Source organism: Pongo pygmaeus, chromosome 5, assembly GCF_028885625.2.
Source record: "Pongo pygmaeus isolate AG05252 chromosome 5, NHGRI_mPonPyg2-v2.0_pri, whole genome shotgun sequence".
NCBI lineage: Eukaryota > Metazoa > Chordata > Mammalia > Primates > Hominidae > Pongo > Pongo pygmaeus.
In genome coordinates, this window is record NC_072378.2 from 171,031,208 (window position 1) to 171,044,530 (window position 13,323).

The 13,323-nt window shown below is 40.6% G+C and overlaps 1 protein-coding gene across 19 annotated transcripts in view; it reads left to right on the plus strand.

Annotated features, from left to right (window-relative positions):
- Window positions 1–13,323, plus strand: part of FAM120B (family with sequence similarity 120 member B) — a 97,609-nt gene that overhangs the window by 7,492 nt on the left and 76,794 nt on the right. For all 19 annotated transcript variants that reach the window (XR_010126821.1, XR_010126822.1, XR_010126820.1 and 16 more), the window contains exons 2-3: window positions 3,198–4,880; window positions 8,843–9,023. Coding sequence is in view for 10 of the 19 variants with exons in the window: in XM_054490282.2 (XP_054346257.1) it covers window positions 3,219–4,880; window positions 8,843–9,023 (1,843 nt within the window). In the remaining 9 variants the exon portion in view is untranslated. The remainder of the gene's footprint in view (window positions 1–3,197; window positions 4,881–8,842; window positions 9,024–13,323) is intronic.

Consider the following 13,323-nt stretch of genomic DNA (forward strand, 5'->3'; position numbering starts at 1 on the left):
GCCTCCAGCTGTACCTTATGCCTGCTGCAGCTCCTTACTGGGATTTCCTGCTGGTGCTTTGTTTCCCAAACCCTTTGTAAGCTGCTTGAGGGCAGTGATTCTACTTTGCACTGCTTCTTTGGCCATAATTGAAGTCTATAACTTACTGATTCCTGATTTCTCTTTATATACTGTCCTTGGATTAATTCATTTATTTATTCAAATATTGGGCCTGTCCCATGCAGATGTTGTGCTAGGTGCTGGAATAAGACAGGATGGTGAGGCCCACCTCAAAGGGAGTGATCCCAAAAGGCCGTATTTGGGGCAATTAGACTCCTCCCTAATGAGAAACAACTTCTGTTTTCTTTCTAAACAACTATTACCTAGATAATGAAAATTTCTTATATAATTTGCAGGTAGAATGACTTTTATATACACATATTATTTTCCCCAGTCATCCCATAATAACCACCTTTAGAGAATGAAAAGCCTGCATATATGCTCTTAGCAATGAAAGGCTTAAAAAGAAAAAATTTAAAGCGATATCCATGGAATTTTCTATGTCTTTTTATACATTTTATTCCCTACCTCACTAATTGCATTGATGAATAGATGTTGTGAGTGTTTAGCACTTTGAAGATACTGAAATACTGGAAGGCATCCTCTAATATCACAAGTTCTCAAAACCTTTGCTATCCCAATTTTTCTTGGTAAATAGTATAGAAGAGCACATTGTAATGTCACATTCTAACTCATGATTCAAACTGTGAGAAATTGGTCCTGTGTGTCTTGAGCAGTCCAACCAGCAACTCTGGGAGCTGCCTGGCCTGAGAGCCCCACTGGCTGCTGGCTTCTGACCACAGTGGGCGTGCAGTGAACCCTAGGGCCTGGCTTGCAGTCAGGTTCAGTCCTCTGCTTCGACTGTATTCGAATGCTGTTCCTTGTTTTTTCCTTTCTGCTGTGCAGGGGCTCTCCTGGGCCCGCAGCAGTCAGCACAGAGCTTGGTGAGAGAAGTGGGGCCTTCCCTCACAACGTAGAAATCAAGTCACACTCGAGATTTGTGAGGCTTATCTTTGGCCAGCTCATCATCAGCAAACCATGCAAGGCCTGTTTAAATTAAAGCCAGGTATAGAGCAGTCGTCTAGAGCTGGTGAAATCTAAGCCTTCTTTTAAAAGCCATTTTGACCACCTTTTTTGTATTCTTGTATTTCCTTTCCAACACCTGTCCCCTGCCTACTCTGTTGGAATAACAAATGAAAAAGAATACCCTTTTTCAGAAATGAGTGTAACCTTCCTGGACATAGGTTCCATGCCATAGAACCACCTTACAGTTGACGTAATCACACTATGAAGCCCAGTTTCCACTTCAAAAACTCAAATATCTTGGCTGTGTTTCCAAGATAAACTCTTTACAAGTCACAATACTGTAGTGATTTGGTGCAGATGTATGAATGTATCCCATTGTATTTAATAACTTTATGAGCAAGCCTTCTCTAAATGTCATCATAAAATGTGTGCTATTTATGTTCACCCAATTTTTGCATATTTTCATTATGCAATTAATGAAAATCCCATTAATGTGGCTATTAAAAGGATACCTTCAAATTCTACTGTTAGGGGCTAGATCCCATTAAAAATCAGTAAATTCTGTGTGGGCACAGTGGCTCATGTCTAATCCCAGCACTTTGGGAGGCTGAGGCGAGAGGATCGCTTGAGTTCAAGAGTTTGAGACCAGCCTGGACAACACAACATAGTGAGATCTGGTCTCCACTGAAAAAAAAAAAAAAAAAAATGGCCAGGTGTGGTGGCAGCTAAGACAGGAGGATCGCTTGAACCTGGTAGGTTGAGGCTGCAGTGAACTGTGATCACACCTCTGCACTCCAGACGAGGCAACAGAGTGAGACCTGGTCTCAAAAAAAAAAAACAAAAAAATCGGTAAATTCTTAAAAGATAGTCCTGTGAGGATGCCTTTTCTCAACCTAACAATTTATAGTTTCTTCATTTGTAAAATAAAGCTGATAATATTTACGTGTCAGGGTCGTCCTAAAGATTAGAATGTATATGTTAAGTGCCTACCACTGTCTGGCAGCTGGGAAATACCCTAAACATGAGAGATACCCATGTGCTTAGTCACCTCATGACTGCTGCCTTCAGCCTGTCTAGGAGAGGCATCATTTGTTTTGTGCTGCTGTTTGCATATTAAGAATTTTTTGTTGTGTTTTATCAAAGGACATAAAGCCTGCATGACTCTTAAAGAAAACTATAGTGGAAAAAGCATAGATCATAAAGAATGTCAGCACAGAGTTTTTCTGACCATTCGCACACATCATTGCCTACTTGAAGAACGCCTTTTATAACGTCATATACAATATTGTGCTCATACCTTTTCCAGATTCCAGATTCTAACTGTAAACTACTTTGTATCTGTCTTTAAATTTTCAAATGGGCAGTTTCTCTGCAAAGTCAGTCAGTCACTATCTCAGATACTACAACATTCAGCATAGTGAATTTTATGTGGCCTTCTTGACACCTTTATTCAGGTGTATGTGACACATGTTTACAGTATACAGTTTGGTAAGTTTTAACATACACATACACTTGTAAAACCATGAACACTAAGTGGTTAATGTATCTGTCACCCCCAAAAGTTTCCCCTTGGTAATCCTTCCCGCCACTGTCTGTCCCCATCCCAGACAACCACTGATCTGCTTTCTGTCACTATGGATTAGCCTAACTCTTCATGAACTAGAATTTTATATAAGTTGAATCATAGTGGGTACTTTTTTTGTCTGACTTCTTTTACTCAGAAAAATTGTATTGAGAATCATCCATGTGGTGTTTCAATTTATGTTTTAGATTTTTAACAATAACTTCTGTTTGAGTTCCTAGATGAGAAATACTACTACTTTGAAAACTTAACCTCTTTTTGAATTTTATCAAGAAATACCTTGAATGATAATCTTAGTGAAAACATTAAAAGACTGCTACACTCTCTTGTCCTTGTGAAAGTCCAACTCAAGTAATTAACTTATACTTAAAGTTCTTCATATGTTTGAATTGAGAACTCTTCAGGCTCTTAACCAGCATATCATGTTACCTTGGAGACAAGAGTGTTTTTGGAAACAGAGTGTGAATATTAACTACTGTGTTTGCTTTGAAAGGTGCCATATATCTAATGATAATGCCATAATTACTGATTAATGTATTTTTCTTTCCAGATCCTTTCCCGGAGTTCAGTTATGGGTGTGAGAGGTTTGCAAGGATTTGTGGGAAGTACCTGCCCACATATATGTACAGTAGTAAATTTCAAAGAACTGGCAGAGCACCACCGAAGCAAGTATCCTGGATGTACCCCTACCATTGTGGTTGATGCCATGTGTTGTCTCAGATATTGGTATACTCCAGAATCTTGGATCTGCGGTGGCCAGTGGCGAGAATACTTTTCTGCTTTGCGAGATTTTGTTAAAACTTTTACAGCAGCTGGGATCAAGTTGATATTCTTCTTTGATGGCATGGTGGAGCAGGATAAGAGAGATGAATGGGTGAAACGAAGGCTCAAGAACAACAGGGAGATATCCAGGATTTTTCATTACATCAAGTCACACAAGGAGCAGCCAGGCAGAAATATGTTCTTCATCCCCTCAGGGCTAGCTGTGTTTACACGATTTGCTCTAAAGACACTGGGCCAGGAAACTTTGTGTTCCTTACAGGAAGCAGATTATGAGGTAGCTTCCTATGGCCTCCAGCATAACTGTCTTGGGATTCTGGGGGAAGACACTGACTACCTAATCTATGACACTTGTCCCTACTTTTCAATTAGCGAGCTCTGCCTAGAGAGTCTGGACACCGTCATGCTCTGCAGAGAGAAGCTCTGTGAGAGTCTGGGCCTCCGTGTGGCCGACCTTCCTCTTCTGGCCTGCCTCCTTGGTAATGACATAATCCCAGAGGGCATGTTTGAAAGCTTTAGGTACAAATGCTTATCATCCTACACCTCTGTAAAAGAGAACTTTGACAAAAAAGGTAACATCATATTAGCTGTGTCAGACCATATATCGAAAGTTCTTCACTTGTATCAAGGTGAGAAAAAATTAGAAGAGATATTACCTCTGGGACCAAACAAAGCTCTTTTTTATAAAGGAATGGCATCATATCTTTTACCAGGACAAAAATCTCCATGGTTTTTCCAAAAACCCAAAGGTGTAATAACTTTGGACAAGCAAGTAATATCCATGAGTTCAGACGCTGAATCCAGGGAAGAAGTTCCCATGTGTTCAGACCCTGAATCCAGGCAAGAAGTTCCCATGTGTACAGGCGCTGAATCCAGGCAAGAAGTTCCCATGTGTACAGGCCCTGAATCCAGGCGAGAAGTTCCCATGTATACAGACTCTGAACCCAGGCGAGAAGTTCCCATGTGTTCAGACCCTGAATCCAGGCAAGAAGTTCCCGTGTGTACAGGCCCTGAATCCAGGCAGGAAGTTCCCATGTGTTCAGACCCTGAACCCAGGCAAGAAGTTCCCATGTGTACAGGCCCTGAATCCAGGCAAGAAGTTCCCATGTATACAGACTCTGAACCCAGGCAAGAAGTTCCCATGTATACAGGCCCTGAATCCAGGCAAGAAGTTTTAATATGGACAGACCCTGAATCTAGGCAAGAAATTATGTGTACAGGCCATGAATCCAAACAGGAAGTTTCCATATGTACAGATCCTATATCCAAGCAAGAAGACTCCATGTGTACACACCCTGAAATCAATAAAAAATTACCTGTAGCAACAGATTTTGAATTTAAGCTAGAAGCTCTCATGCGTACAAACCCTGAAATTAAACAAGAAGACCCCACAAATGTGGGGCCTGAAGTAAAGCAACAAGTAACCATGGTTTCAGACACTGAAATCTTAAAGGTATGTGTATCTGCCCAGCCAATATGCCATGATTGAAAATATATCCACTGATGGATTTGTTAGTGAAGATGCATTACTGCCTCAGTGTTTGGCCACTGAGAGGATGCACAACAGGAGTCTCTAAGTCTCGTTAGGAAGTGTGACGTTATATGTGTGAAAACTCATAACCAATGTTGGATACTGTCACATGAATGTTACAGAAAAGTGCTATAAGTATATGAGAGAGAAAGAGAACATTGTGGGTTAAAGTACAGGGAGAAGGCCGGGCGCGGTGGCTCACGCCTGTAATCCCAGCACTTTGGGAGGCCCAAAGCAGGTGGGTCACCTGAGGTCAGGAGTTCAAGGCCAGCCTGACCCACATGGTGAAACCCCGTCTCTACTAAAAATACAAAAATCAGCTGGGCATGGTGGCGCACACATGTGATCCCAGCTACTTGGGAGGCTGAGACAGGAGACTTGCTTGAACCTGGGAGGCGGAGGTTGCAGTGAGCTGAGATCATGCCATTTGCACTCCAGCCTGGGCAATAAGAGCAAAACTGTCTCAAAAAATAAAAATAAATAAAGTACAGGGAGAAGTTCGCCAAAGAGGTAGAACTGGAGCCAGACCTTAATGGGGCAGCCAAAATATGCATTGAATAAGCAAAGACTTGGGACTTGTGGAAGTACTAAAGGTGTAGCGTTTTGAATCTGCATCACGCAGGGGCGCAGGGAGAAAGGCCAGGCTAGAGTATGGGGTTTGGAGAAAAAAATGGGAAAAGGTAGACAATCATAGCCAAATTGGGAAGGTTATTAAATGCCACGTGAGGAATTTGGACTTAATTCTGAAAGTAGTATAGCGCCTTTGAAGATATTTGATGGAGGCCACTACGTGTGAGGTTCTGTGCTAGGTGCATTAGGTAACTTTTCTCATTAGATCTTCTCAACAGCCCTGTGAGATAGACTTATCCTTGTTTTACAGAAGAGGTCTGTGTCCACATGAATGTCTCAAAGGTACCTCAGCAAGTTCTAGACCAAACTTAACTATCTTAACCACACACCTTTCCTTGTTCCCAGCACTGTGAACACCACCATCTTTCATCTAGTTACAACTACATAGATCTGTAAGGAAGCTCCTGCTCCTAGTCTGATGCAAAACTCAGGCCTGGACAGCAGCTGAGCAGCTGTGTGGTGAGACTTGGAGGGCAGCCATGTGAACCTGCCAGCCAACCAGCATTCGATTTTTTTTAAGCAGGTATATTGATGTGATCAGATTTTTGGTTTTTGAAACATTACAGTGCAGTGAGTGGATTTAAAGTGGCCATTGTAGTAACTCAGGTAAAATACAAAAGAGCTAGAATTAGGAAAATGGCAATGGAAATAGGAAAAAACAAATTCAAGAAATGTTTCAAAAGTGAAACTAATAAGTCTCGCTGTGGAGGTGAAGTTCCTCCTTGAGTACCGGGGATGGTAGATGCTGTTAATCTAAGGAAGAAGGAGGAAAGGTTTTACAGGGAGAAGAATATTAAGTGGGTTATACTTTAGTTGAGTAGATGGCACCTGTAACATGTTCTCGTAGTGAAATATGGGCCTAAAGTTCTATTACTGGCAAGAGACAGACATCTGGGAGTTATCCTATTTTATGTGTAAAGCAAGATGATGTGGGATGGAGACTTAAGGAACAGTCCACTGAGAGATCAGGAGTGAGCAGAGGAGGAAGGAGAATAAGGAGGGGATAATCCCAACAAAAGTCCAAGGGGGCAAGTTTCAAAAATGAGAAAAGAAACGGTCAGGAGTATCACATGCTACAGAGGTAAAGAGGTAGAATAGGACTAGACATAGGCACTTGGGTCAGTAATTAGGAGGTCCTGATGGCCTCAGAGAGTTACTGCAGCTCAGGGTTGAGAGTGGAGGCAAAGCCGACAGGGAGTTTGGCAGTGGAAGAGCCTTTGCTGGGGAAGGCAAAGTCAAGGAGAGTCCTCACAGGAAGGGAGTGCCTGGGCAAAGTGGTGGGTCGAGAGTTGTTCACATGGATTGCACTTAATTGTATCTTTGAAAACAATTTTGAAGTTTCTTACATTGCCCTTACATTTTCTCTATAAAAATTTTTTGCAATGTCATCTTCCGACCCTAACAGGCAACTAAAATTCAAACGTGTATTTTAACCATACGTAGTCACCCTGGAAAAATGCTCAGGTAGAAAGGCTGTGGGCACAACAGTTACATTGGATACACTCATAACCACAGCCTTATATCTGTGTCTTCTCTATGTCAGCATTTTGGAAGATCAGTTGAGTTTCTGTTTGTTTGTTTCTTTGAGACAGGGTCTCACTGTCACCCAGGTTGCAGTGCAGTGGCACTATATCCTCCGCCTCCCAGGTTCAAGCAATTCTCCCGCCTCAGCCTCCTGAGTAGCTGGGACTACAGGCGCACTCCACCACGCCCAGCTAATTTTTGTATTTTTTAATAGAGATGGGGTTTCGCCATGTTGCCCAGGCTGGCCTTGAACTCCTGACCTCAAGTGATCCACCCACCTCGACCTCCCAAAGTGCTGGGATTACAGGCATGAGCCACCGTGCCTGGCCGGATAGTATCATAATCTTATAGAACATGCATTGGCAGTGAGCTGCAAGTCACACCTCAGGACAAGTGCTTTTCTTATATTGATGCATTTAATCCTCACAGTAGTCCTGGGAGCTGGGCACTTTTTTATTAAACCCATTTTCTATAGGAAGAAGGTAAGGAACAGAGAGATTAAGACTGAAGCCTACGAATAATGAATCAACATAACTAGGACTATTTAAGTACATATAGATGAGACACTCTTAGGATTCAGAGTTTCTGGTATCCAGGTTATTCTAGCATCACATTTTAATGCCTTTAGTAGTAGACTGGATTTAAATTTTGAATAGTAATCTAGATGAACTTATTCTCACAGTAATAAGAATGTTCTTCACTGGAAGGTAAAACCTATATATTTAGGCTATGATAGCCCTTCTGATTTTAACTACTTATTTAATGAGAAAGTGGAATTAATTTAAATCATGTATCTCATCACCTACCATGAGCCAGCACTGTCTTGACATTACAGAGGAGAAGCACCTGTGCCTGGCACATGGTTTTTTCACTCAGTAAACAATTTCTGAACAAATGAGTGAATGAATATAGTACGGCTTCTAATGCTAAGCAGCTTACAGTTTAATAAGGGAGGCAGACCAGACAGCTGTGTTACAGGGAAAATAGGATATGAACTCCATAAGGCAAGCTGGAGGTTGGTCCTGTCTAAGGGAGGAGGAGAGGGTGACATCAGCGAACCTTAAAGGGAAAAGAGGATTGTAAAGTGGGAAGCTGGGAAAGACTGGAAGAGAAAGATTCTGGGTAGGGTAAGTTCTTATGGGGCACAAGTAAAGGTAGAAGAGGATTGAGTACTCTTGAGGAGCAATGAAGATGTTCTGTTGAGACTGGATTATGGCCATTTCTATGAGGGTGAAATGGTGTGCAAGGCTGGAAAAAGGAGATTGAGGCTTTATAGTGGGGCCTCAAATGTTATGGCGAAGGATTTGTGGTAGCCATTCAAATGTTTTGAATAGGGTAGCAAAGTTTTCAAAGGCAGTATGGCAATGGTGTGAAGGATGAGTTGGAAAGGGGAGAAACTGGGCTAGGGGATTAAGACCCTTTCATAGCAATACTGGTGAGAAGTAGTGAGCACCTGGTTACTGGGAGGTTATCAAGGAGACAGAACAGTGAGATACTGCAGAAGATAAGACTGGTAGATGTTTGGAGGGAGGAGGAGGGGGAATAGAAAGTTTGAAATTGGTAGTCCAAAGGAAAGAGAACATGGCAACTTGATGTCATGAATTTCAGGGTCAGTTACATTTCTGAGGGCCTTAAAAAACTGGCATATGATGAAAGGCATTGACTTTTCCTATTTAAGGTTACTATCTTGTTTTTAAGGAGAAATTCAGTTGTATTTAAATTTCAAACAGGTTGCTAGGACACATCACGTCCAAGCAGAAAGCTACCTGGTGTACAACATCATGAGCAGTGGAGAGATTGAATGCAGCAACACCCTAGAAGATGAGCTTGACCAGGCCTTACCCAGCCAGGCCTTCATTTACCGTCCCATTCGACAGCGAGTCTACTCACTCTTACTGGAGGACTGTCAAGGTGAGAATTGGTTGGTCTCTCTTAGTAAAGGTTCTATTTGGAGTTGAGTTCTGAGAAACTGGCCAGATGAAATAGAGTGCATTATTTCAAGACATGAAGACAATTAAATGGGTTTTATTTCCCTGTCAAATCTATAATTGAGAATACCACTGACATCTGTAAAAAATTAAGCGTAAGTGCCATTGGACATCTATATCTAATTAGCAGTAAGTCGATCAGTATGCATTAAAAGAAGAATGCATGATTTCTATAAAATGTCATATTTTTATGCCTTAAAAGGATTTTTGCTTTTTTAAAAGTGTGAAAATTCTTTCCTCCTGTAGGGGAGAGTAGAGTATGCCTATTATTAGAAGAAAACAATGTCTACTTAGTCTTCCCTCAAAATGTGATTTTTATAAAATAATTTTACAAAATCTAGTGATCATGTTTTTAAATACAAACAATTTTCCTTTGGTGTTTTTGTAATTTGTGTTTTTTCTCATCTATATTTCCATTATGTGCTTAGCAACAAGAGTAGAGAGTGGACCATCAAGGACCCAAATAGTGAAAATGAGGAATTCTAACCCCAAGGAGAAAGTTAGTGAAGGTCTCATAACTCACCATTTGGAATAGTTTTGGGGGGAATCAGGAGTGTGGAAGAACACTTCATATTAGAAACCAGAGATGTTGAATGCATTTAGTGACCTTCTATTTCAGTAAGGCCTTGTTCGTTTTAGACAGAGACCTTAGGTACTTTATGGTCTGATTTGAGAGTGCGTTGATAAGAAACATGGTCTACACACTATTACCAGGATAAGAGAGAGAAGGAGTAGGATACCGATGAAAGTGGTCCATTTGCCTAAACATCATTATTTCCAGACGTGTCAATATTAACCTTACTCTGTTGTTCCAGAGAGTGAGCATTTACATAATCTAAAAGTGATGATAGAATCATCAGATGGAAAAGTCATCATTATTATTTTTGGATGATGGGGCTCAGGGGTAGTGGGGTTATTTAAATCCAGTTTTTGTTAGATTCCTGTAGCGCCACCCAGCATGCACTGCTTTCTCCCATACATACCGCAAGAGTTCACCCCTGTGACCTAAGGAAGCAGACATGAGAAAGATGTTTAAGCTGATTTAAAAACAGAAATAACCTGTATAATAAACTCTGGAGCCAAATGTTATTTAAGTCATTTTTTAAAATTTCTTTTTCTTATGCGCTCTCTACCCACATTCCTTCTTAACATGGATGTTTGCACATTGACTCGATGGAAAAAAGAGATCTTCCTCATGAAAACATTTTTACATTAAATAATAATATTGGAATTATTTTCAGACTATTTCATTAAACTATATAAACTTCACTAACCTAAAATTCATACTTTGTTAATGTAATATATTTATGACCAAGTGGATAACTTTATTAGATAACCACATAAACAGGAAAAACCATTCACATTGAACTTGTCTTCATGGTTGATCTTTAGTTTCTTTCTTTCTCCCTCAACTTTTTGGCTTTCTACATGAAGTTTACATTATTAAGATATGAAAATAAAATGCTGTTTTTGCTGATTTATATATGATAATAATGAAGTGTATCCTATGTTATTTGTTTGACTTAGTTTATGATCCCATTTGTAGTTGAAAATGTTGTGTATTTTACAGTTGTTGAGTATAGTGTTCTGTAAATGTCAGCAGTGTTAATAAGGTTATTCCAAGTCTTGTACTGATTTTCTGTCTGCTTGTTCTTAGTTCCCAGGAGAAAACGGTTAAAAACTCCAGCTCTTACTGTGGATCTGTCTATTTATTCCTTCAGTTCTGTCAGTTTTTGCTTTAGGTATTTTGAAACTCTGTTGTTAGGTGCATATACGTTGAGGACTGTTATGTTTCTTAATGAATCGACCCTTTTAACAGGAGAGTTCACTTTTAAAAACATGGTAATACTCCTTGTCCTAAAGTTGTCTTTGTTTTATTGTAATATAGTCATTCCAGTATTCTTACTGTTAATGTTTGCATGATATGGTATTTTTTCTATCGTTTTAAACTATTTCTTAACATCTAAAGTGCATCTCTTTTAAAAACAACATGTCCAGTGTCACAGTCTCTCTTTTAATTGGAATGTTCACACTGAACGTAACTTTTGGCGTAATTAGGGCTCACTCTTCTGTTTTGCTCTTTGTTCTTTTTTCCCCACCTTATTTTCTCATTTTCATACTTCTTTTGGATTAGTTTAATAATTTTTAGTATTGTGTTTTATGCACTCATTTGGATTATTAGATTTACCTTTTTTTTAAAAAAAAAAAAAAAAAAGTAGTTGGCCGGGCACGGTAGCTCACGCCTGTAATCCCAGCACTTTGGGAGGCCAAGGCAGGCAGATCACCTGAGGTCAGGAGTTTGAGACCAGCCTGGCCAACATGGTGAAACCCTGTCTCTGCTAAAAATACAGATATTAGCTGGGCGTGATGGCAGGCGCCTGTAATCCCAGCTACTCGGGAGGCTGAGGCAGGAGAATTGCTTGAGCCCAGGAGACAGAGGTTGCAGTGAGCCAAGGTCACACCATTGCACTGCAGCCTGGGGACAAGATGGGGACAAGAGCAAGACTTCATCTCAGGGAAAAAAAAAAAAAAAAAAAAAAAGTGGTTGATCTGGGGTCTGTTAGATTGGTGCAAATTAATTGCGGTTTTTGCAATTACTTTTAATATCTTTAACGTCACCATTTACTATCAAACAATATACTATGTTACTAGCAATGTAAAAACCTTATAACTGTATTTTCATTCTCCCCAACATTTTTGCTATTGTCGTTTAATGTCTTGTACATATATATATATTTTAAATTTGAAATAATTACAGATTCACAGGAAGTTGCAAGAATAGTACATAGTTTCCCATGCACCCTTCACTCAGATTCCTCCAAAGATGACATCTTATATAACTGTGGTGTAATATCAAAGCCAGAAAGTTAACATCAGGTACAATGCTAACTAAACTGCAGACCTTATTCAGTTGTGCCATTTTTTACATGCATGCATTTATGTGTGTGGGTGTGTAGGTCTATGCAAAGATCCTGCAGCTACCACCACAGCCAAGATACAGAGCTGGTTTGTTAGCACTCCCTCCGTGTGCCCCTATGTCCTGGCAATCTTTCTTCCCTCCATTCCTGTCCACTGGCAACTGCGAATCTGTTTTTCATCTCTATGTTCTTGTTCATTTCAGAATGTTATATAAATGGCAGCATATAATATGTAACCTTTGGAGATTATGCATATGTTTTAAACCCTATAATACATGAGGGGTTGGCACACTTTTTCTGTGAAGGGTCAGATAATAATAAATATTGTAGGTTTTGAGGGCTCCCTCCACAGTCCCTGTCACAACTACCCAATCCTGCTATTGTAGTGCAAGAGCAGCCGTAGACAACATGTACATGAATGAATGTGTCTGTGTGCCAGGAAGCCTTTATTCAATTTTCCATGTGACAGAACTTGAATTTTATTTTATTGATTTATTTATTTTTTAGAGACAGAGTCACACTCTGTTGCCCAGGCTGGAGTGCAGTGGCACCATCACAGCTCACTGCAGCCTTCAACTCCAAGGCTTAAGGGATCCTCCTGCCTCAGCCTCTTGAGTAACTGAGATGACAGGCATGCACCACCACACCCGGCTAATTTTTAAATATTCTTTTTTTGAAGAGATAGGATCTCGCTATGTTACCTAGGCTGGTCTCAAACTCCTGACCTCAAGATATCCCCCACGTCAGCCTCCCAAAGTGTTGGGATTACAGATGTGAGTTACTGCACCAGGCCAAAACTTGAATTTTTTTTTTTGAGATGGAGTCTTGCTCTGTCGCCCAGGCTGGAGTGCAGTGGCACAATCCTGGCTCACTGCAAGCTCCGCCTCCCGGTTTCACACCGTTCTCCTGCCTCAGCCTCCCGAGTAGCTGGGACTACAGGCACCCGCCACCATGCCCGGCTAATTTTTTGTATTTTTAGTAGAGACGGGGTTTCACTGTGTTAGCCAGGATGATCTCGATCTCCTGACCTTGTGATCTGCCCGCCTCGGCCTCCCGAAGTGCTGGGATTACAGGTGTGAGCCACCACGCCCGGCCAACTTGAATTTTTTAGAGTATAATTTTCAGGAGTCACAAAATATTCTTAAAAACATTTTTTTCCAACCATTAAAAAAATATGAAAACATTATTAGTTTTCAGACTGTAAAAAAGCAGGCAGATTTGACCCATGAGCTGGTAGTTTGCCAATTTCCACTTTAAATTATAGGCTTTATACACACTGCACACGCAGGCTGCTCCGGTGGGTCC